At 43.8% G+C, this 21,757-nt stretch overlaps 1 protein-coding gene across 3 annotated transcripts in view; it reads left to right on the top strand.

Moving 5' to 3' along the window:
• The window catches only part of NFIA (nuclear factor I A), a 512,744-nt gene that overhangs the window by 352,427 nt on the left and 138,560 nt on the right, over positions 1-21,757 (top strand). For all 3 annotated transcript variants that reach the window (XM_029618602.1, XM_029618603.1, XM_029618601.1), the window contains one exon: positions 4,648-4,775. In XM_029618602.1, the coding sequence (XP_029474462.1) occupies positions 4,648-4,775 (128 nt within the window). The remainder of the gene's footprint in view (positions 1-4,647; positions 4,776-21,757) is intronic.

The following is a 21,757-nucleotide window of genomic DNA, read 5'->3' as shown; positions in this document are numbered from 1 at the left end:
TTTTGGGACGGCTCATGAAACCACCATTCGAGCCTCTCCAATCCTGTGAACTTCGCTTTCTCACATGGAAAGTGATTTTCTTTTTGGCAATCACTTCGGCTCGCAGAGTTAGTGCGTTACAGGCCCTAGTTACCTATCCGCCTTATACTAAACTTCTGCAGGACTGGGCAGTAGTCCGCTCTCACTCTAAGTTCTTGCCTAAGGTAGTATCAGAGTTTCATCTCAATCAATCCATTATTTTACCTACCTTTTTTCCCAGGCCCCATTCCAGTCCAGGAGAGCAGGCTCTGCATACCCTTGACTGTAAACGTGCTCTAGCATTCTATCTAGACCGTACAGCTGCCCTCAGGAAAAGCACTCAATTGTTTGTCTCTTTCCATTCCATTAAATTGGGGCAGCTTGTGGGTAAGCAGACTCTCTCTTCCTGGTTAGCGGACTGCATATCCTTTTGCTATCAGCAAGCAGGCATTCCACTTCAAGACCGTGTTAAAGCACACTCTGTGAGGGCCATGGCGACTTCAGTAGCGCACCTACGCTCGGTGCCGCTTCCTGACATTTGCAGGGCTGCCACCTGGAGTTCTCTCCATACCTTTACAGCTCACTATTGCTTGGACAAAGCCGGAAGACAAGATTCCATCTTCAGCCAATCTGTCCTGCGTAACCTATTCACAACTTGATATACCAACACCCTTCCGCCTGCCCAGTAGGGTTCAGGATGCCCTCGGCCAAATTTCACCCCAGTCCTAGTGCCTTGCACACCTGGGTACATTTGGTGCATACTCGGATATCCTCAGCTCGGTACTCACCCATATGTGAGGACTACCATCCTGCTTGTCCTGTAAGAAAGCAAGTGTTGCTTACCTGTAACAGGTGTTCTCACAGGACAGCAGGATGTTAGATCTCACAAAACCCGCCCGCCGCCCCGCGGTGTTGGGTTTGTTACGTTTCTTATTTTATTTTTCGGCACTTCCTGTAGCTTTTCAAACAAGACTGAAGGGGGACCCCTGCTGGCTGCAGGGTTGGTGCCATGCTGGACATGCCCAGTAGGGGCCAATCAAAGTTCTAGAAACTTTGACAAAAGTGTTCCGTGATTGGGCTCCATCCTGTGATGTCACCCATATGTGAGGACTAACATCCTGCTGTCCTGTGAGAACACCTGTTACAGGTAAGCAAAATTTGCTTTATCGTCAGCAGTAGCGAGCCGAATAACTACACCTTTTATGGTGTCACTATTCGGTGCGAAAGCCGGCAGCTGGCGCACCGCAGTGGTAGGAAGGCTACAGGCTTTTGCAGGCCCGCCCCCCGTTTTCGCAGGATTCACCATTCTGCCAAAGAATAGTGAATCTAGGCCTTAATTTGTTGAAAGTTAATACGTTGTAAATATATTTTCCAAGTTTTCCAGTTTGTTGCCTAAGTAAGTATTGTCCTTAAATTATGGCCTCCTGTACTGTACTCCCCTGTTTTTCCCAATTCACAGAAAATGCTTTTGAAATTTGGTTTCTTTATGCACCATTTATTGGGTGACCTTGAGCAAGGCCCTTGACCTTCTTGTGCTCTGACTTAGGTTTCTCCTGATGGGGTGAGATGCTGCACCTGTGTAAGTGATCATGTTTACTAGTGTGTACACTGGTGGCATGATCTACGTAATGCATGTTTTTGTTATTTTCTATTGTAACCATCCAGGAGAGTGAGCTGGGAAAGAATGCAAGCCACTTTCACTGCCTTGAATGCTGTTAAAAGAACCAAATTTATTTTTTTCCCAGTCAGTCTAGCTCAGTTACTTTGAAGACACGAGAAAAATTCTAACTTTGCCTTTCAGCACTTTAGTTCTTGAGGACAGTTAGTACTATTCCTTGCTGTACCATAGTTCACCCACTAAAATAATAATGCACAAACAGTTTGCACTATTTTTTCTTATCAAAGAAAATAATTCATTGAGCACCTGTTTGCTAGTAGTGGTTTTCTTGTTTTAATATTTGTCGAGCAAAAGAACGTTTTGTTTCTCTCTGGTTCTGTTTGCAAAGCTTTTTTTTTTTTTTTTTTAGAGGTCAGTATTCAGCCAGGTGGAGAGTGCATAAGTTAGCCAGATACACTTACCTGGCTAGCTTATACCACATATTCAGTGCTACAAGTGCACCGCTGAATATACTCAGCCAGATAAGTTTAATCAGGCTCACTTAGCTGAATAACGCTGGGTAACTTAACACTGCCCCCAGACGCCCCCGGAAAAAACTCCAGGTCATCTAGCTAATTAATTAGATGGATAACCCAGAGACGTTCAGTGTGCAGGAATTTCTAAATCCTTCCGTTTGTCCGGCTGCTTGCCGAACTTGGGCAGAGAAACCCGCTGAATGTTGACCTCCTAGTCTACTAATGAGCAATAATCTCTTTAAATGTTGGTACACTATTTGCATTTCATAGGTGTGCTGCATATGTGGGCCACTTCTTGTTGGAAGCCATTCTGGCATCCACTTTCTTCTCTTTAATTATGATTTCAGGAATGAAAAGGAGAGTTATTCAAGTCACTTAGGAGCCCAGCTGATGGCCGATGCAAAATAGCAAACATCAATACACAGCATCAGTAGTCAATAACTCTGAAATGTTTGCCTTTTTTTTCATTAAACTGTTTTTGTTACATGCACGAGCCCAAATTTTAAAAGCGCGGTGCGCTTGCATGCACTGCGCGCGTTTTAGAATGGGCCCGGCCACGCGCGTAACCCACGATGAGTTCATAAGTGCTGGGCCTGCTAAAAGGGGCAGGCGGGGGGGGGGGGGGGGGGCCCAGGATAGCGCTATTAGAGCTGACCTGGGGAAGCAAGGGCCAGCGGGCGTGTGGAATTTACCTCTGCTCCGGAGCAGCAGTAAATATTTAAAAAAAAAAAAAATTGGGGCTAGATAGGTTTAGTTTAGGGGTCGGGGAGAAGAGGGGAAGAGGGAGTAAGGTTAGGGTTAGGGAACTGGTAAAAAGGTCAGTCGCATCGCCGCGTGTAATTGAAAAATTCCCCTCCTGTGCTTGCCAATGGGGCACCCACCCGCTCCTGCGCGCGTACATGTGAGCACGGATATCGTATTTAATCATGCGGCGAAGTTCGCAGATTATAAAGTCGGGCGTGCATGTGTGCACGGATATCGTATTTAATCATGCGGGGAAGTTCGCAGATTATAAAGTCGGGCGTGCATGTGTGCACGGATCTCGTATTTAATCATGCGGGGAAGTTCGCAGATTATAAAGTCGGGCGTGCATGTGTGCACGGATATCGTATTTAATCATGCGGGGAAGTTCGCAGATTATAAAGTCGGGCGTACATGTGTGCACGGATATCGTATTTAATCATGCGGCGAAGTTCGCAGATTATAAAGTCGGGCGTGCATGTGTGCACGGATATCGTATTTAATCATGCGGCGAAGTTCGCAGATTATAAAGTCGGGCGTGCATGTGTGCACGGATATCGTATTTAATCATGCGGGGAAGTTCGCAGATTATAAAGTCGGGCGTGCATGTGTGCACGGATATCGTATTTAATCATGCGGGGAAGTTCGCAGATTATAAAGTCGGGCGTGCATGTGTGCACGGATATCGTATTTAATCATGCGGGGAACTTCGCAGATTATAAAGTCGGGCGTGCATGTGTGCACGGATATCTTATTTAATCATGCGGGGAAGTTCGCAGATTATAAAGTCGGGCGTGCATGTGTGCACGGATCTCGTATTTAATCATGCGGCGAAGTTCGCATATTATAAAATTGGCGCATCTATGTGCGCACACCGGGAACCGTGAGCACATGGACGCACGCGCGTGCCTTTTAAAATCGACCCGCAGTTTCTGGAAGATTCTGTCATCACAGTTGTTGCATTACTGGTACAGAAGAATAAGGCAAATTCATCCATGGAGATTGTTTAAAATAGGAAACCAAAATCCTAATCTGACATAGAACCGGTGCCCACAGGCTTGAGTGAAACGTACTTCTGAAGTTATAGAAAATTATAAAGGAGTAGCACCTAATGAGATATTAAGCAAGGACAACATAAGGCTTTACCTACATAAAAGCAGTCCCAGATAAACTGAATAACGGCAGCATCAATGCCTCTGAAGTTTAAAGAAGTCAGTATATATTTAACTTTGTTTTCCACTGACCTAAATGTACATAAGTTATCAATTTTTTCATATATGGCTTGTGATCAGCGGCATCGGTTAGCAGCTGTGTGACCTGATGCCATAAGGGTTGATGATTTTGTCGATTTGCTTTTGAGGCACACCTTGGAGTCCTTTTTTTTTTATTTTGGCGTTTCTGTATTTTTTGTGGCCTAGTGCTCCCTTGGTCATTGTAAGGTGCACCACATTAGGGGGGAGAGATAAATCCACCATCTTTCTGCCCCATTCGCTCTCTATTGTACTGGGATGACCATTTTTTTGGGAGAGATACCACCTGTGTGTTTATCAGCCAGGAGAACATTTTGACCGCCTTCCAGATCACATAGATCAATAGAAATGGGACTGGTGTTAGAATGCTTGCATGGTCTCTGGAGGCACAGCAGGTTCTTTTCAATGAACATTATTTAGGCTTTCCCAAAAAAAAAAAAAAATGCATTCCTCAATGAATGATAGAGCTTTAATGACTTGGGCTTTTTTTTTTGTTTGTTTTCAGCTCCACAAAACGTCTCAAATCTGTGGAAGATGAAATGGACAGTCCCGGTGAAGAGCCATTTTATACAGGTCAGGGACGTTCCCCGGGAAGTGGCAGCCAGTCCAGCGGATGGCATGATGTGGAACCAGGTAATGAGCCAGAAATGGACGCACAGCCTCCAGGACCAGTCACGCCACTGTGGGCATGAGTCTGTGAGCAAAGGAACCGCTGCTGATTTATGGGGTGCAAAAATGTTTCAAAAATGCAAATTGATTTCTTCTGGAATTCAATAGCAATCTGAAAAAGCAACCATGGCAGTTTTTTATTACCTTGATAATATATATATATATATATATATATATATATATATGTATGTATGTAGCTGCATGAATTTTAGTTAGTTATCAGCATCGTTTCTGTATTTTAGGCACACATCTAATACGGTATTACAGTGATGTTGTAAAAGTTATGCCCTTAGCAGGGTTCACAGGTTATGAATGCCGTTTAATGTAGCTTTGTAGTAACTTGCATCTGTCAGTGCATTCTTTTCTTGTGTTGTAAGTCTGAGAACATACACAACTCTGTAAAGAAACCTGTCATGCCTTTTTAAGGCAGGGAGAGATTTTGATTGGATTTCCTGTCCGAATGACTTTAAGGAGGCGCTGTCCAGGAGCTCTTGTTTTGATGATCTAAGCTGTCAGGAATAACAAATGGGCTTCTGTACGTTGGATTCATTTTTGTTGTTGTTGTTGTTGTTGTGTTTAAGGGGTTTTAAGTTCCCTACAGTGTAGCGTCCCTCTCAGAAAGCTGTTCATGGTGCTTATAAAATCTAGCGTTCATTCGGTATGGTTCAGATGTATTAAGATACCATACATATCCTTTAAAACGCAAAACCTGTGTTCTTGGTGAGTTCCCTGGCTATAAAATGAGGGTGGAGTTAGGAAGAGAAGTTGTCTTTTCCGGCTTTGGGAATAACGCAGATCACGTGGATTAAATGGTTTTGCTTGGTGGGAGGGCTCTCTCTCTGGCATCGTCCATGGCTTTCCTTCACCTCGCCGTTTTGAACGCATAGCTCATTCAATCCAGGAGCGATGCATGAGAATGGGTAAGAAAAGCCTTCAGATGAGGCAGTGAAGCTGCATCACATCAGTCCAGCTTCAGCACCAAGTGGGCAGTGGCTGATATCCCCTTCCAATAAACATATGCAAATTTCTGTGCCCCCAGGGAGATTTTTTATTTTCGGTGTCATCTAACAAACGTTTTCGGTCAGCACTGGTATTCCCATTGTGTGCACAAAAATCTGCTACATTGCGGTGCATAACTCTGATTAAGAATGGTAGCGAATCTATGTAGTGGCAGTGCAAAGGCTGATCCCTTCCAGCTTACCGTTCAGAGGTCAACGGGTCACCAGCCAGGTACTCCAGGGGTGCAGTAAAAGTAGTGAAAGAATAAAAGTGAACTGCTGCCCCTTAGAAGAGAAATAAAGCTCTAAAGGGGAAAGGGTTAAATTTACATGTGGCAAGACCTCAGCCGTATCCAGCTCTTGCCAAGCAAGAGTCTATCCTATATTCACCCTGTTAGATTTTATTTGAAAGCCCCCACCCCCTCCAGGTCCCCCCCCCCAAAAGAAAATTAGGGAAAATGATACATTTATGACAGTCTTTTTATGTTTGAAAATTTCAGTTTCACACAACGAAGCAGCCAGGGCCCTGAACTGAAATCTGAGTTCTGCTCATCTACGAATCAGTGACGGGCACGAGCACGCGCCCGGTGTCCTAAAACCGTCATTCATCAGCACCGTTTATGCAGACCTGTGGCCAGCGACTGGCTGGCAGCATTAACAGAGGAGATGCAAATATTTACCAGTGAAACGTATTCCAATGCATGCCGTGCTCTGAGATTAAGTTAAAACCGCCACCATAGTAGACTGTAATGTTAAGATGATCATTTCCCCTCTGGGCTTTTTTTTTCCCCAATTATTGCAAAAAAAAAAAACCCCAAAAAGTTCAGAGCAAACAGGTATATGTGATTGCTGCATTCTATGAGCAGGGTTATTACAGCGTAATCAAATTCAGTGAGAAACTGAAACCAAAGTTTTTTCTGCTGAAATGATTGCAGCATGACCATACAATTTAAGTGATTATGTTGTTCAGGGGGGTAGGCAACTCTGGGCCTGGAGTGCCACAGTCCGATCTGGTTTTCAGGATATCCACAACATTGTATGCAAATAGATCTCATGGATATTTGTTGTGCAGGGTTGCCTACCTCTTCTGTTGGCAGTGGCAGGCCCTATTGCAAGATAACTGCCCACGTTTGTACTCTGAAGACCAGGGCATGTAACAGAAGTTAAGGGCAAATATCTCAATACAACCCCCTGCCACCCTCCCCCAACACAAAGAAATATTTCTTTTTAAAAACAAATTTTTAAAACAAAATTTTTTTTTTTTAAAACCGCTCGATTTAAATAACTTTTAAAAAATACATATTTTTTCATTTGATCGCCACATCGGCTGTAAGCTCTGAGGGGTTTTCCAAGTACCTGTCTGAAAACCCATTCTGCCTTGATGTAACTGACTGGTAGAGTTGCTCCGTTTTTCAAAGCACCGCGTGGGAAGGTGAAGTCGAGCAGGGGGGGCTCGCTCAGGCGCTGGGCTGAAAATGCAGTGTACGGGATACTAGTGCAGCGATAGGAAGCTGAGCTCCCTGGCGGGTCAGTTAGACACCAGAACGGTGGTTCTCAACCCCATCCTCACCACCCGCCAGCCAGTCTTCTTTTCAGGGTGGCCCCAGCGGCTCTACAGGAGATAGATTTGCAAGCACAGCAGGCGGATACATCTCATGCGTGTTCCCCCGGACTGGCCAGTGGTGTCCTGAAGCCAGGGGGTGAGAGCTACTGTAACAGGTTTTGCTCATACGGCATTTAAGCCCTTAATAAAATGCAAAATTCATACTCGCATTTCCCGGCTCAGATTTAAGTTGGACTTAATTCCTCTCTGCGTCAGACATCAAGAGCTTCTTTCCATGTTTTTCTGTGTCACCTGCAGATAAGGGAAATTGGTATTAACCGTTTTTTACACAGAACACAGCTGGCAGTACAGAGATCTGTTACCTTAGGACTTATGCAGGAATATTTCAAAACAGAAAGTTAAGGCCTTAGCACCAAGAAACTGATATAACAATGTATTAATGCAGTGCCCTGAAATGCAGACATTGATCTGCTCCTGTGTGTCATCTGGCTGTAAGATAATGGGGCACTGTTTTGGTGGAATAACACTGATGTTCCTTTGGTCCCGTTCCCTCTGAATTGAGCGGGCTTGTAAAATGTCTCCAGTGGTTGGGATCGGGGCTCTGAGCCTGGCAAGTTCTGGCTTCCAATCTATTGAGCAGCACTGGCTATTCTTTTTCATTTACTCTATCCCGTCCTCCTGTTGGACACTTAAAATGGGTATAATAAACAATGAATCACAGAAATGACAGTCGACATAAACAACAGCATCTAACAGACTGTGCACTGCTCCACTTTGTCTCAAAGTCATGTCAGCTGTGAAATGGACTCAACATGGCATTTACAGGAAAACCAATGATATCTTTCACTTGAGCCACCTCGGACGGTTCTGTTTAGTAGATTGTAAGACCCAGTGAAATCCTGAGATTTGGGAGGAAACCGTGCATGCCAATCCTAGGGCACGGTGCTTTTTTTGCCCACTTTCTGTACAGCCACGCAGCAGCTTACCATGTACAGGTCGAAACTGTGACTGATGCAAGACAGTGTTTGCCCCATGCATTGCATCATTCCTGTTTGTTGTAATCTGTACTCGCAAAATGGTAACTACTGTACAGCATTTTTCCACTTCTCAATCAGTGACCCATAGGGGCAGTTTGTCGCTGATTTCCTCAGGCACATAAAGGTTTACATCAGCATTTTTTTCCCAGTGAAAGTACTCAGTTATTTTCATTGTCTTGTTTTCACACATTGGCCCTATTGTATTAAGTATCTTCTCCACTGACATGTAATGGTAGAAACCCATTAGTACATCTGGCTCACTGAGCCTTTTGTTTTTGGATAAGCTAAGGGAAAAGGCCACCAAGCTAACTCTACTGGTCTATCCAATCTGCCCTGCAAGTGGCTTATGGTAGTAACTACCTCATTGTGCAGGTTACCCCCATGCATTCTGTTAATGATAGTAACTGCTGAACTATGCAGGTCACCCCCATATATTCCATTAAGGGTAGTAACTACCGCTCTGTGCAGATTATCAACATGCATTCCGTTAAGAGTAGTAGCTACCATGCTGTGCAGGTTACTCCCCATGCAAAAATGTTAGTCCTTTTCCTCATTACCAACCTCAAGCCTTTAGGGATCTGTTGTGTTTATCCCATGCTCTTTTAAATTCACCCATTGTTCTCATCCTCACCACCTCTTTTGGGAGGGCATTCCAGGCATCTATCACCTTCTCTGTGGAGAAATATTTCCTGATGTTGGTTCTGAGTTGTCCCCCCTGGAGTTTCAAATCGTGACCCCAGTTTCTTTTCCATTGGAAAATGTTTGCGTTTTGTGTGTCATTAATACCTTTCAGATATCTGAAGGTCTGTATCACATCTCCCTTGCTCCTCCTCCTCTCCTCCAGTGTATACATATATAGATCCTTCAGCCTTGTTACGTTTCCTCCCGTAGCTGGAGCCACGGGAGGCCTCTCACCTGTCTCTGGAGGCCGCTCCGAAGCCGGGGCCTCGCCTGAACTGGCTTTCCGGATTTTGCTCCACGGCCTGGGAGGCCTTCATCGGCCTTGGGGCCTGCCTGAGGCCTGCTTCAGTCTTTGCCTGGACTTCCTGATTTGGGCCCCGCCCTTCTCCCTAGGGGTCGGCCCGCAGCTCTTCTCTCCAGTTATAGGGCCAGCCAGGTGTAGCCCATCTGAACTCCTCCCAGGGAGTTGCTTGTTTCCTGTCCTAAAAAAGGACTTCCTCTTCTCTCAGTCCTTGCTTTGGCAAGGGGCTAGTCTACCTAGGCTATGTCTTCCTTGGAGTTCCTGTGTGTTCCAGTGTTCCTGTTGTGTCTGGTCCAGACGCCAGAATGTGGGACCCGTGCCTCCGAGAGTCTCCGCCTGTGTTCTGAGTCTGCAGATTCCTCGTTGCCTTGCCTAGTTCCGACTCTGGAGGATCCGAGGGGTTTCCACTACCCTGTGCTAAGTGACTTTCTGAGCTTCTCCCACTCTTCTCGTGGTCTGCGACCAGCCTCCTGGCTGTGTAGGGCGTGTAGGAGACAGTGTGGTCCGCGACCAGCCCATTGGGTCCGCCCGTTTACGGTGGGCTTGTAGGGCACCTGAGGATCCAGCTCATCCCTCTTGTTCCTGTCTTCGTCCTGAACTCCACTGTGCCTTTCTCCATGTTCCAAGACCTTGTTTTGACCGCTTCAGTCCTGTGCCTTTCTGACCTCTCTCCGGCCTGCTGCCTCTGCTGCTCCCTGCGGCAGGTCCGAAAGGTCTGCAATGGTCGGAGGACCGTTCAGAGACCACCATAATGTTGTGGTCTCCCGGGGCGTGTAGGTCGGCGGAGTGGCCAAGACTTGGACCGTCTTCACCACCGCAAGGGCACACCTCACTTCTCTTCCACCTAGAGAGCCCTGGTATGCCAAGCCTCGAGTGCTTGCTCGAGACCGACGCTAGCCATAGCAAGCCTCTCCTCATAGGTGTTCCGAAACAAACCACACACCATTTTGATCACTTTCCTCTGGACCCTTTCCATCCTATCGCTATCCCCTTTAAGATTCAGTCATCAGAACTGAACACAGTACTTCAGGAGCGGCCTCACTGAGGACCTGTACAAGGGCATTAACACCTCCTTTTTTCTGCTGGCTAATCTCAGCATCCTTCTGGCTTTAACTACCACCTTGTCACATTGCTTCGCTACCTTCAGATCTCCAGACACAGTCATCTTAAGATCTCTCTCCTGGCCCCTGCACATAGTCTTTCGCCCCCCATCACATACAGCTCTTTTGGATTACTAAACCCCAGGTGCATGACTCTGCACTTCTTGGCATTGACTCTCAGCTGCCAAGTCTTCAACCACTCTTCAAGTTTACTTAAATCGTTTTTCATTCTCTCACCTTCTTCAGACGTGTCCACTCTGTTACAGATCTTAATATCATCAGCAAAAAGACAAATTTTTCCTTTTAATCCCTCGGTAATATCGCTCATGAAGATATTGAACAGAACCAGCCCCAAAACTGATCCTTGAAGGCACTCCACATAACACCTTAACACTTTGTCTCCTGTCAGTCAATCAATTTGTAATCCACTCCAACACCTTGGCGCCCACACCTAAAATGTATCTTATTCACGAGCCTGCTGTGCGGAACTATATCAAAAGCCTTGCTGAAATCCAAATAAATCGCATCAAGTGCTCTTCCATGATTCAGTTCTCTAGTCACCTAATCAAAAAATTCAACCAGCTTTGTCTGACAGGACCTTCCCCTGGTGAATCCATCCTGCCTCGGGACAACAACCCACCAGATTGTAAATATTTCACTAACCTCTCCTTCAGCAGAGTATTAATTATCCCCCCACTGACGTGAGGCTAACTGGTCTGTAGTTTCCAGCCTCTTCTCTGCTACCTCCCCTTGTGAAGCGGGACCACCACCACTCTTCTCCAGTCTTTCAGCACCACTCTTGTTTCCAGGGATCTATTGAACAGGTCTTTCAGCAGACCTATGAGCACATCTCTGAGCTCCCTTAGTATCCTGGGATGTACCTCATCTGGCCCCATGGCCTTGTCCACTTTCAGTTTTCCCAGCTCTTCCGATAAATTGTCTTCTGTAAACAGGACTGCATCTGCCCCTCTCCCATCCCTGCTCTTGTCCACCAGTAATGGTCCTTTTCCAGGTTCCTCTTTAGTGAACGGTGGGTGTCGCCAGGGGTGAGGTTATGGCAGAAGTACGTTAGGTGCCTAATTGTAAGTGAATAAATAGCAATCCTAACCTTAGGAGCCTCAAGTTTTAGGAACCCAAAACTAGGAGGAGAATTTTCAGTCTGAAACTTAGGTGCCTAATTTCGACTGGAAATTCATCTGACTTTAGGGTTCTAGAACCGAGGCACTTAGGTCAGGCTCTGCTTTCTTTGAACATTGGCCTGTATCTGTTTAACACATGGTGCCTGCACTGTATTCATTCTCCCAAGAGTCTTTTTTGTGTTGTGCTAGTTGCATTAGCAAAAATGATAAATCTGCTTGACTAGAGACTGGCTGAATCCCATGCTTACTGTTAACTGTAAGTCTTAGCTGAGTTGGAAAAATATTCCCTAAGACGCTCCTAAGCTGAGCTAGAGTGAGAAGGAACTGCTTAAATTCCACAACATGTCAACCCCGTCCGAAACAAACCGTTCAGTTGAAGTACATTCTCACGTTGCCTAGCTCAGAAGCTGTGTATGTAAAATAAAATCAAAATAAAGAATGATTTCTGCAAGCCAGGTCGATAACACTGAAACGCCTGAAAAGTTTTGCTCTGTATCATATAACTCCAAGCTTTTAAAGCCCTTTACGCTTTATTAGTTTTGGGGTGCAGAGGAGTAGTTTATAAGTAAAAGACTGGAAACTACGAGACTAATAGTTAAAACTATCTTATTAAAATAATTCAGATGATAGGGGCGGGAGTTAAGAAAACAGTAACATTTTTGCTAATTGAACTTACAAGCACAGCTAATCCATCATCCCGGTGTCACACACAGAGACAGTGAGCAGCAACCCCCGGCTGATCCATGGGAGAGAAGTATTCAGTGCAACTGTCTCTCTTCTGGAATGCAGCATTAATCTCAAGGAAAAGTCAAACGCCGCCACGGAATGTCTCTTTCTGATTGCTGCTGTTGCCACCGAGCGATTTGTTTTCTGTCAAGCTGCTGCACTTGACTGAAATCCCTGAGACAGCAGTACGGCCACCGTTGTCCCCTTCCTCTCAGGGTCCTGCACTGAGTGGCTCTTGGGGGTGGCGACGCTGATGGGCGCTGCTCATCGGTAAAAATGCTTTTACCTGCTTAATCTGCCGAGGATGAAAGCAGCAGGCAGAACTTAATGCTCCTCCTGCACTGCTGAATGCTTTGTGGGGCCATCCTGTTTTGGTGTGGCACGTGGCACTTCTGGGATTCACCCAGAATGGCATGGGGGTCCTGGCGAAACACATCTTCACGCTGCAGATGAAAGCTTCTCTGTGTTGGAAATAAAAAAAAAAAAATATATATATATGTATACATATCTATCTATCTATAAGGCAGCAGTGAGTCTACTGGTGTGGAAACAGTGAAAAGAGGTCGCCCCCTTCCAGTGCATGCCAGCACTGCATTGTATGTGAGTGTGTGTGTGTGTATATATGTATATATGTGTGTGTGTGTGTGTGTGTGCATATATATATATATATATATATATATATATATATATATATATGTGTGTGTGTGTGTGTGTCTGTTAGAAATAAAGTCTGCTGGGGACCCGCCATCCTGGGCCTCTGACCAGAAGAGAACGGAGGTTTCACTCAGGAGGTGGCAGGCGAACCGCACTGAGTCACAGGTGGAGGTCAAGTCAGTTTATTTGCTGAGATGAATGGGGAGTGCAGAGATGAACAAATCAAATGCCTTTGCTGTAATAAGGTTTAGGGAGAAAACGCTGATGGTGCTAAACTTTGATTGCAGCTGACAGAACCTTTCTTAGCATCCATTACTTGATTTCACAGTTCAGGCACTTTTAAGAAGCTTAGAATTATGTCTGCCTCTTATTTTATTTATTTATTTATTTGGGGGGGGGGGGGGGGCACGAGGAGATCTAAGGAAAGTTTGCAGGTTTGCTTTCTGTTTTTAGACCATGGTAGGTAAGTTCCAGCATGAACAGTGCATCACTGACCGTGAAAAACTTTGCTTTCAAATAAAAATGCACGTGCTAATGACTCTTTCTTTGCAACAGTTTTTTGTCAGAAGTCCAACAAGTTTTAATGTCACCTCGGTGTAGAAAATATGACAGAGAAAAATACTGGATGAATTCAGAGGCTTAAAATGGCAGCAGACATCAAAGGGGGAGTTAAAATAGCAACACTGTGTAAACATCAGTGTTAGCCTTTCCCTCTTTTCCTGACTGGCCTGCTGCTGGTCTGAAAAGCAAAACGAGTACACAAATGTATACCCTGGCAGCACACAAACTGTTTAGAAATAGTTACGTACCCCTGCCATCTTCTGGGTACAGAATGCTCTTTGACCCTTAGCATTGGGGGAATAAGATATGCCACTGTGGTGCACTGATAACCACTTACCAGCAAACCCTGAGCTTTAGGCACGAGGCATTAAATGGCGCTCTGCAGTGAAGTGGAAATTGTCTTGGGCGATGCCTGTATGCAAAGGTGTACGGTCACATGAAAGTAAAATATTTCTTAGCTCTGACTTGTGAAATACGTGTAGCAGGGCTGTCCTGATGGCGCAGCAGCAGCGGGTGCCTGAGGTAGCCACATGGCAAACTCTCGTACAGATGCTGGGGATGCTGGGAAGGCAGTGATCTCAGCCAGGGAGGTGAAGGGGAGGTAGATCCCAGTCACCGCCTTTTACTGAATTGCTTACGGTCATGCCCGCGCTGTATTGCAAAGGGACCCAGTGGGCCTTGCTTCTTATCCGCTGTAATGCGGGGCGGAATGGGAGGGGGGGCGTGGAATAAAAAAATGGAGTAAAACTGCAGGTAAGCTCAAATAAAAGCACATGGTACCTCAGACCCCTGGAACCTCCCCTTCCCCCCCCCCCCCCCCACACACACATACATACATATATACATACCTTGCCCAGTCGTAAATGACATTGAGCAGGTTTGGTTTGGGTTTTGAACAGGCCAAAGAAGTTGCCTGGCCAAAAAAAAGGGATTGATAGCATCTCTACGTAGCTGATGGGATGCATTTTCATGTGTGATATGTATATGAATATTACCCATACACAACTTTACTGCATTATCTGCCATATTGTGTGGTCCAGAGAACTTGCTTAAAGTTACTGCGAATTATTTGTTATCTGAGTATTTGTCCAATTCACAAAATGGTTTTCTAAAGAAAATGTTTTGTTTGGGTTTTTTTTTTATCAAAATATCATTTGAACATTTTATTATGTTGTATTTTACTTGAATATAGTTTTAATTTTTATGTTTTGCATATTACTTTTTAATTTTATGCAAATTATGTTTTTGTTGTGGTTGCTTTTTAAGTTTGATAGGTAGTCTCCAGTACTAACTTCTCATACTGTATAAGGATCACAATCCCATAATCCTATTACAGTTTACTAAAGTCAAGATTTACTGAAGGTGAATTCAGACCACTTGTAAATTGATCAGCCTGTATATAGAGGAAAAGAGAGTTTATTTCTGGACTTGGGGATAATTTATGTGAGTTCTTTTGTGATCTAAACTCTGCCAATGGCTTGAGATGGGAACACAAAAAATGAATTAACTATTAAGATTTGGAATATTCTCTTTCAGCATCACTTTATTCTAATCTCACAGAAATCATGTGACACGCCCGAACGTTGTACTCTTCTGTTGAGAGGGTCTTTCAAACTTGTGTGACTTATTCTATGGCAAAGCAGTGCAGTGCTCTTCCTCTACACTTCAATATGAATTGTGTGACCATTCTGTAAATTACTGGTTTCCAACCCAGATCAATAGTGACAGAACCTCAGTGCCATCTGAGAGCCAATTGATTGCCTAGACTAAGTGGTCCTAGTCCAACGTCTAGTGAATGGTTGCCCATATAACTAAATAAAACCTTGGCAATGTGCACTAATTGGCACCCCCACTAAGCAGTCTAACTATAGTAGCCAGCAGCTTGAAGGCCTTGCTCAACTAAAAATGGTACTTGTGTTGTGGATAAATGGAAGATACCAAATTTCAAGGCTATCAAACAGGCATTATTCATGACCATGCACACGAAACAAAGTTTCCTATTTCTAAGACTTTGTTGTTTTGAGAGCAAGGAGTGAGATAGTTAACATTATTTACTTCTTTCTGTTGGAGCTGGTAGGCAGGCCTGTTCAGTGATCACCCATATTTATTTATCTGTATCTGCGGAAGCTGCATGAAGCTGTCTGCATCAAGAAGCACAGTAAAGAGCAATCAACTCTGTCTACATTCAGGACTTTTTAAGTAGTAATACTGGCAAGTATTTTACTGTTGTTTTCAAAAGCCCCCCTCCTGCGATCTATCAGGATATCCAGCACCAGCTTTATCAATATATAAACAAACCTGCTTTTTAGCAGTTTAATGATGTGTAGTATCACTTTTTACCTAGGGACATCTGACATATTACAGTGTACATTAAGAGCAAATTTTCTCAGTTTAGGGAGGATTACCTGCAGGCTTTGATTCCATGTGTTATATCAACATAGCAATCGTCCAAAGATGCTGGTCTCCATGAGCTTTTGAGACCACACAGTTTCCTTCCTCAGATGTAACCATGCAAGGGACCTCTATGGTTTGTCATGCCCACATACAGCGGCACTTCTTGATAATCCTTACACTGGTCTAATGAAAGAGATCGTAATCTGTAAAGGATCCATCTTTGTCCAGAACCAATGCAACTACCAGTTAGGGATGGGGAGAAATAGGCACATAAACATGCCATGAAACGTTACAAGTAAGAGCATGTTTATTCATGCCCATTTTGCATCCTATCACGGTAAATACAGGGTAGAAACATCTCTGTCGAAAAAATGGAAGAAAAGAAGAGTAAACATGTTGTGCTTGTTTGCAGTGAAGATGTATTTATTCAGAAATAGTCTGATTTACTAAATTATCCTTTCAAACTTTATCTCAGGAAAAAAGAACGGTGATTTTTAAAAATTAACTCTATCACTATATGAATTTTGCTTAACGGATAAATGTAAGCAAGAAACACTGGGCAGCTTGACTTCCTCCCAGAATAATATCTGTAACTTGACATCTGAAGAATTTTTTTATCAAAATAAACTTTATTGATAAAGAATATACATTAGTTTTCAAAAGTATTTGAAACCCCCCCCTCCCCAAATGTCAGTAGATTTGTGTGGATTACAAATGACACTTACGCAGATTGTTCAAGACAGTATGTTTATTGCAAACCAGTATGCTCTTAACCCATTATGTTCCAGTATCCTATTTAGAGGACAGCTTCTTGAAAAAATTGGGACATAATGGGTTAAAGTAAATTTTCAAAGTCACAATTCATTATGGGGCAGATTTTTAAAAAGTACGCGTGTAGCCGCGCATAGCTTTTAAAATCTGGGGTTGGCGCGCGCAAGGCTGCGCAAAATCGGCAGCCCTCGCGTGCCGAGCTGCACAGCCTGCCTCTGTTCCATCCGAGGCCGCTCCGAAATCGGAGCGGCCTCGGAGGGAACTTTCTTTCCGGCGCCCCCCACCTTCCCTTTCCTTCCCCTAACTAACCCGCCCCCCCCCCTGGCCCTTACTAATTCCCCCCCACCCTTTATTTCAAAGTTATGCCTGCCCGAGGCAGGCGTAACTTGCGCGCGCCGGCGCACCATGTTCTGGTCTGGGGGCTGGTCCAGAGGCTGCGTCCACGTCCCCGGACGCCCCTGGGCCAGAACCATGCTCGCGTCCCCACCCCCGGAACACCCCCTGATGACGCGCCGGCCGCAACACGCCCCCCAGGAAGCCCCTGGACTTACGTGCGTCCCGGGGCATGCGCACACTGCCGAGCCTATCTTGCATAGGCTCGGCGTGCGCAGGGGGTGGAAGGGGCATCTTTTTAGGGGTTAAGCACGTATCTTACGCGCGTACCCCTTTGAAAATCTGCCCCTATTTCTCTACGATTTTTGTAAAATTAATAACTGAAAAATGGGAGGGGTGGAGTTTCAAGATGGTGGTGTGTTGAGCTCTCTGTGCGTTCCCTTGGCTTTCTTCTGTTTCATATTCCTTTTTTTCAACGTGGCTATACCTACTAAGCGGAATGGAAGACCGAGGCAATTCCCCTCTGAATCCCCGGTGTTACCTGGTCAATGCACGCTGGATTCCATCATGAGTCGGTAGTCTCAAGGGGGTTAATACTCTGTAGTGGGCTTGGTGGAGGGTGTGCCAGACCTGCCGGAGGTGACTCTACCCCCGAATGCCTTCCTCAGAAGCAGCCATGAATCTCTATCAGTGTGGCGCCAGTGCAGTTGCAGCTTGATGACTTATCTGCTTTTCCTGTGGGAAGGGCCACTGCCAGAGAAGAATCATAACGGCTTGTTTCTATCAGCTATGGAGGTATGGAAGTACTTTTGCCTGCTGGCAGTACCCCATTAACCAGCCAGCCTGAAGACAATGCTTTGTCTCTCTTGAGGAAGCCTCTGGATCCTGTAGTTAAACCTGCTGAGGTCTCCCTGGACACATTAGGGTCAGTATTGGTGCGGGTAGATAGCACTATTTCAAACTGTGCTGCTGATATACGGCTTCTAGTTGAAACTGTTTCGGGTCTGCATAAAGTTCAATCAAAGAAATTTCAACAACTTGAGAATAAGATACATCTAATGAAAAATAAAGTTCAAGATATACAGGATGTTAACACCACTTTGAATCAAGACAAAAAATCTGGTTCACAGAAAAATTGAGCAACTTGAGGACCTGCTAGATGTTTGAATCTGCGATTTTTGTCTTTTCCAAAAATTCCTGTAATATCTGTTAGGGATTCTTTAAAGAAATATTTTATTGAGATTTTGGATCTTCCATTGCAAGGTTAGCCTCCAGTTGGCAAAGCTTATTTTCTGCTACCTTTGAGAAGAACTAGAATGTCAACCCGACCATCAGGAAGTTTTGGCACTGGGGGTTATTTTTTTACTTTGATACCCTTGTAAATGCATAGTTACTTATGTTGGAGTTCAATATCAGTTTTTTTTTTCTCCTGACCAGCTGGGACTTTTTCTTGATCAAAAAAATATCTCTACTAATCTGGCTTTTTATTATAGGTGTTCACAATTGTTTAAAGCAACCTTAGGACATTCTATAACCTTTGCTTATAAAGTTTTTTGTTCAGCTATGGTGGTCTAAGGATTGCATCTTTATTCTTCTTGTATACTACTATGTTGTATACCGCTAGGTTGCAGAATAGCATGTATAATATATGCTTAGTATTATTTTTTCCTTCCTTTTCTTATTACAAGAAAATGCTTGTATATTAATTGAAATGCATAAACAAAAAAACCTGAAAAATGCTGCTTGCATAAGTATTCAACCCTTTCAGACTAGTACTTGGTGGAACCACTTTTTGCTGCAATAGCAGTTTTAAGTCTGTTGGGGTAAGTTTCTAGCAGCTTTGCACAGTTTGGGAGTGATTTTTGCCATTCTTCCTGGCAGATTTGCTTCAGATTGTTCAGGTTGGTTGGATGATGCTTATGGACTGAAATTTTCAAACAGTGCCACAGATTCTCGATTGGATTGAGATCTGGACTTTGACTTGGCCATTGTAGAACATTCAGTTTTTTGTTGTTCAACCACGCCTGTGTTGCTTTGGCCTTGTGCTTGGGATCATTGTCCTGCTGAAAGGGGAACTTTCTCCCAGGTTTTAGTTTTTGAGCAGACTGAAGCAGGTTGTCTTGCAGTATCCCCCTGTATGTTGCACCATCCCTCTGTCCTTTAGTTTCAACAAGATGCCCAGTCCCTGCCGAGGAAAAGCATCCCCACAATATGATGCTTCTACCTCCGTACTTTACTGTTGAGATGATGTTTGCTGGGGAATGGGCAGTGTTAGATTTGCGCCACACAAAGTGTTTTGAATTTTGACCAAAAAGCTCCATATTTGTCTCATCTGACCACAAAACCTTATTCCACATTTTAGCTAGGTGACTCTTATGCTTTCTGGCAAACTCTAGATGTGCTTTGATGGGGTTTTTCTTCAGTAATGGCTTCTTTCTAGCCACCCTCCCATGCAGGCCAGTTGAATGCAGAGCTCTTGATATGATTGACTGGTGCACCTGCGCTCCATACTCAGCCACTGAACTCTGTAGCTCCTTCAAAATGATTGCTGGCCTCTCTGTGGCTTCCCTCACAAGTCTCCTTCTTGCTCTGATGCTGAGTTTTGAGGAACGGCCTTGTCTAGGCAGTGTCTGGGTGGTATGAAGAGCTTCCATTTCCTCACCATTGATCCAACAGTGTTCACTGAGATATCCAAGCACTTCGATATTAATTTGTAACCTTGTCCTATCTTGTGCATGACTATAACTTTATCTTTAATTTCCTTAGAATGCTCTTTGGTCTTTTTTTTTCACAGCTTTTATTCAGAATCACAGTCTGATCAATGGTACTGGAATTAGGGAGTCTTTTATCCAGAAAAGCTGACCTTTTTAAATGATTCACAGGTAGAAACCAACTGTAAACTAATTGTTAGGGCAATATATTTCATCTGTGTAAATTTGGAGCTTCCACAGCACAGGGGTTGAATACTTATGCAATCATCATTTTTCAGTTTTTAATTTTATTTTACAAAAAATGCAGAGAAATAATGAATTGTGACTTTGACAATTTAATGTAAGAGCATACTGGTTTGCAATTAACATACTGTCTGAAACAATCTGTGTAAGTGTCATTTGTAATTCACACAAATCTGCTGACTTTTTAGGGGGTCGAATACTTTGCAAGCCACTGTATATATAATAGTGATGAGTATCAGAGAGCCTGTTTGCATTGCAGTTACCAGATTTTTAAACTTAAATTTCAACAACTGATTTTGTTTTAAAGAAATAGAAATTATGGTACAATATCACAGTGTGAGGTATACTGCAGTGATGTAAGAATTAAGTTTCACGAATTTCATACCTAGTAAATTTCAGAAAGTAAAGGATTTACCTTTATAAATTAAACAACATTTATTTTAGAAACATTCAAAAAATATATTGCATCTGGTGCATACCCTTTGTTTGTAATAGACACGAGAAGCTTGGGGGACTAACCATCATTTAGACTGCCCAAGCACTTTTCTGCTTAAAGTAAGCCAATCACCATACAAATTCGTGGAAAGGGCTTCAAAGAATTCCTTGCCTTTAAAATAATTCTCCACCAAGTGGATATACCTTAAACAAAATGAAGGCTGCATTTTGACTTTCCTGATCCAAGTATCATACATATTGGGGGTTATAAAGTAGCGCCATCTAATGGTAGAAGGAAAGAGTGCTGCCAAAGTGAAGATGGCGGCTGCTTCACTGGGCCAGTAGACAGTAAACTTTGTGATTGAATGATAACAGCTGCTGCCTTAAGACAGGAAGAGTGGCCATTATAGAGTCATAAAGACAGTTTACTTCACCAAATATCCCCCTCTATGCCTAAAGCAAGTGTAGTTTTCATTCAGTTTTACAGAACAGGGTATCCTGCACCTGGTAGTCTTGTTTTCCTCCTCAGAGGCATTTATGCTCCTTCCTGGGACTTGCCAGTTAGTTTAAATTCCCAGGAGGTGAAAGGGCAACTGGAGTGTATCACCCAGAAGACGTTCTGCAAATACAGAGAAAATAACTTTGCATGCTAGTGTGAGAATAATAACACCATTATTATATTCATTGCCACCCTTGTTTTAAAGTATCTTTAAAAAGTTCAATCTTCATGGTCTCAGTGTACAATTAATTTAAATAGTTGTCATACAAGCGTGTTGCATGATAGAGCAGTTTACGCAAACCATCATTCCACCCTGAACACAGATCCATATTTCTAATTTCTTCTGCACATGGGGGAAAAAAAGATTGTAAACATAGTTCAGGAACAGCTCACTGAAGGTTAATCTAGATAGCATCTTCTGGTCTGAGGTGGCATATCTACAGGGAAACAGGCATTGTGTTTAAATAGACCAATCATTTAACACTGGGCCAGTCGCATGTACGACAAAACAGTCAATCTCCCAATGGTTACCTTGGCTAACCTCTCTTTAGTAGATCACACTGGTCACATATAAACTTGAACAGTCACTTTCCCATTGGTTACTTAAATATTTAAACCTCATACCGGTGGATATTACATCCTCTTTCCCATTGGTCAGTTTTGACTTGTGAAATCATTCATTGGTAACCAACAAATCAAAGGACATGAATGAGTGATGATGTACCCTACATAAAAAGCCAAACATCCATGTTGCCCCTCAACTGGTCCCGTGTAACGGTAACACCAAGTGTCACTCATT

This window comes from Rhinatrema bivittatum, chromosome 10, assembly GCF_901001135.1.
Source record: "Rhinatrema bivittatum chromosome 10, aRhiBiv1.1, whole genome shotgun sequence".
NCBI lineage: Eukaryota > Metazoa > Chordata > Amphibia > Gymnophiona > Rhinatrematidae > Rhinatrema > Rhinatrema bivittatum.
Note: the sequence above shows the minus strand (reverse complement) of the source record. Positions and strands in the feature narration are given on the sequence as shown.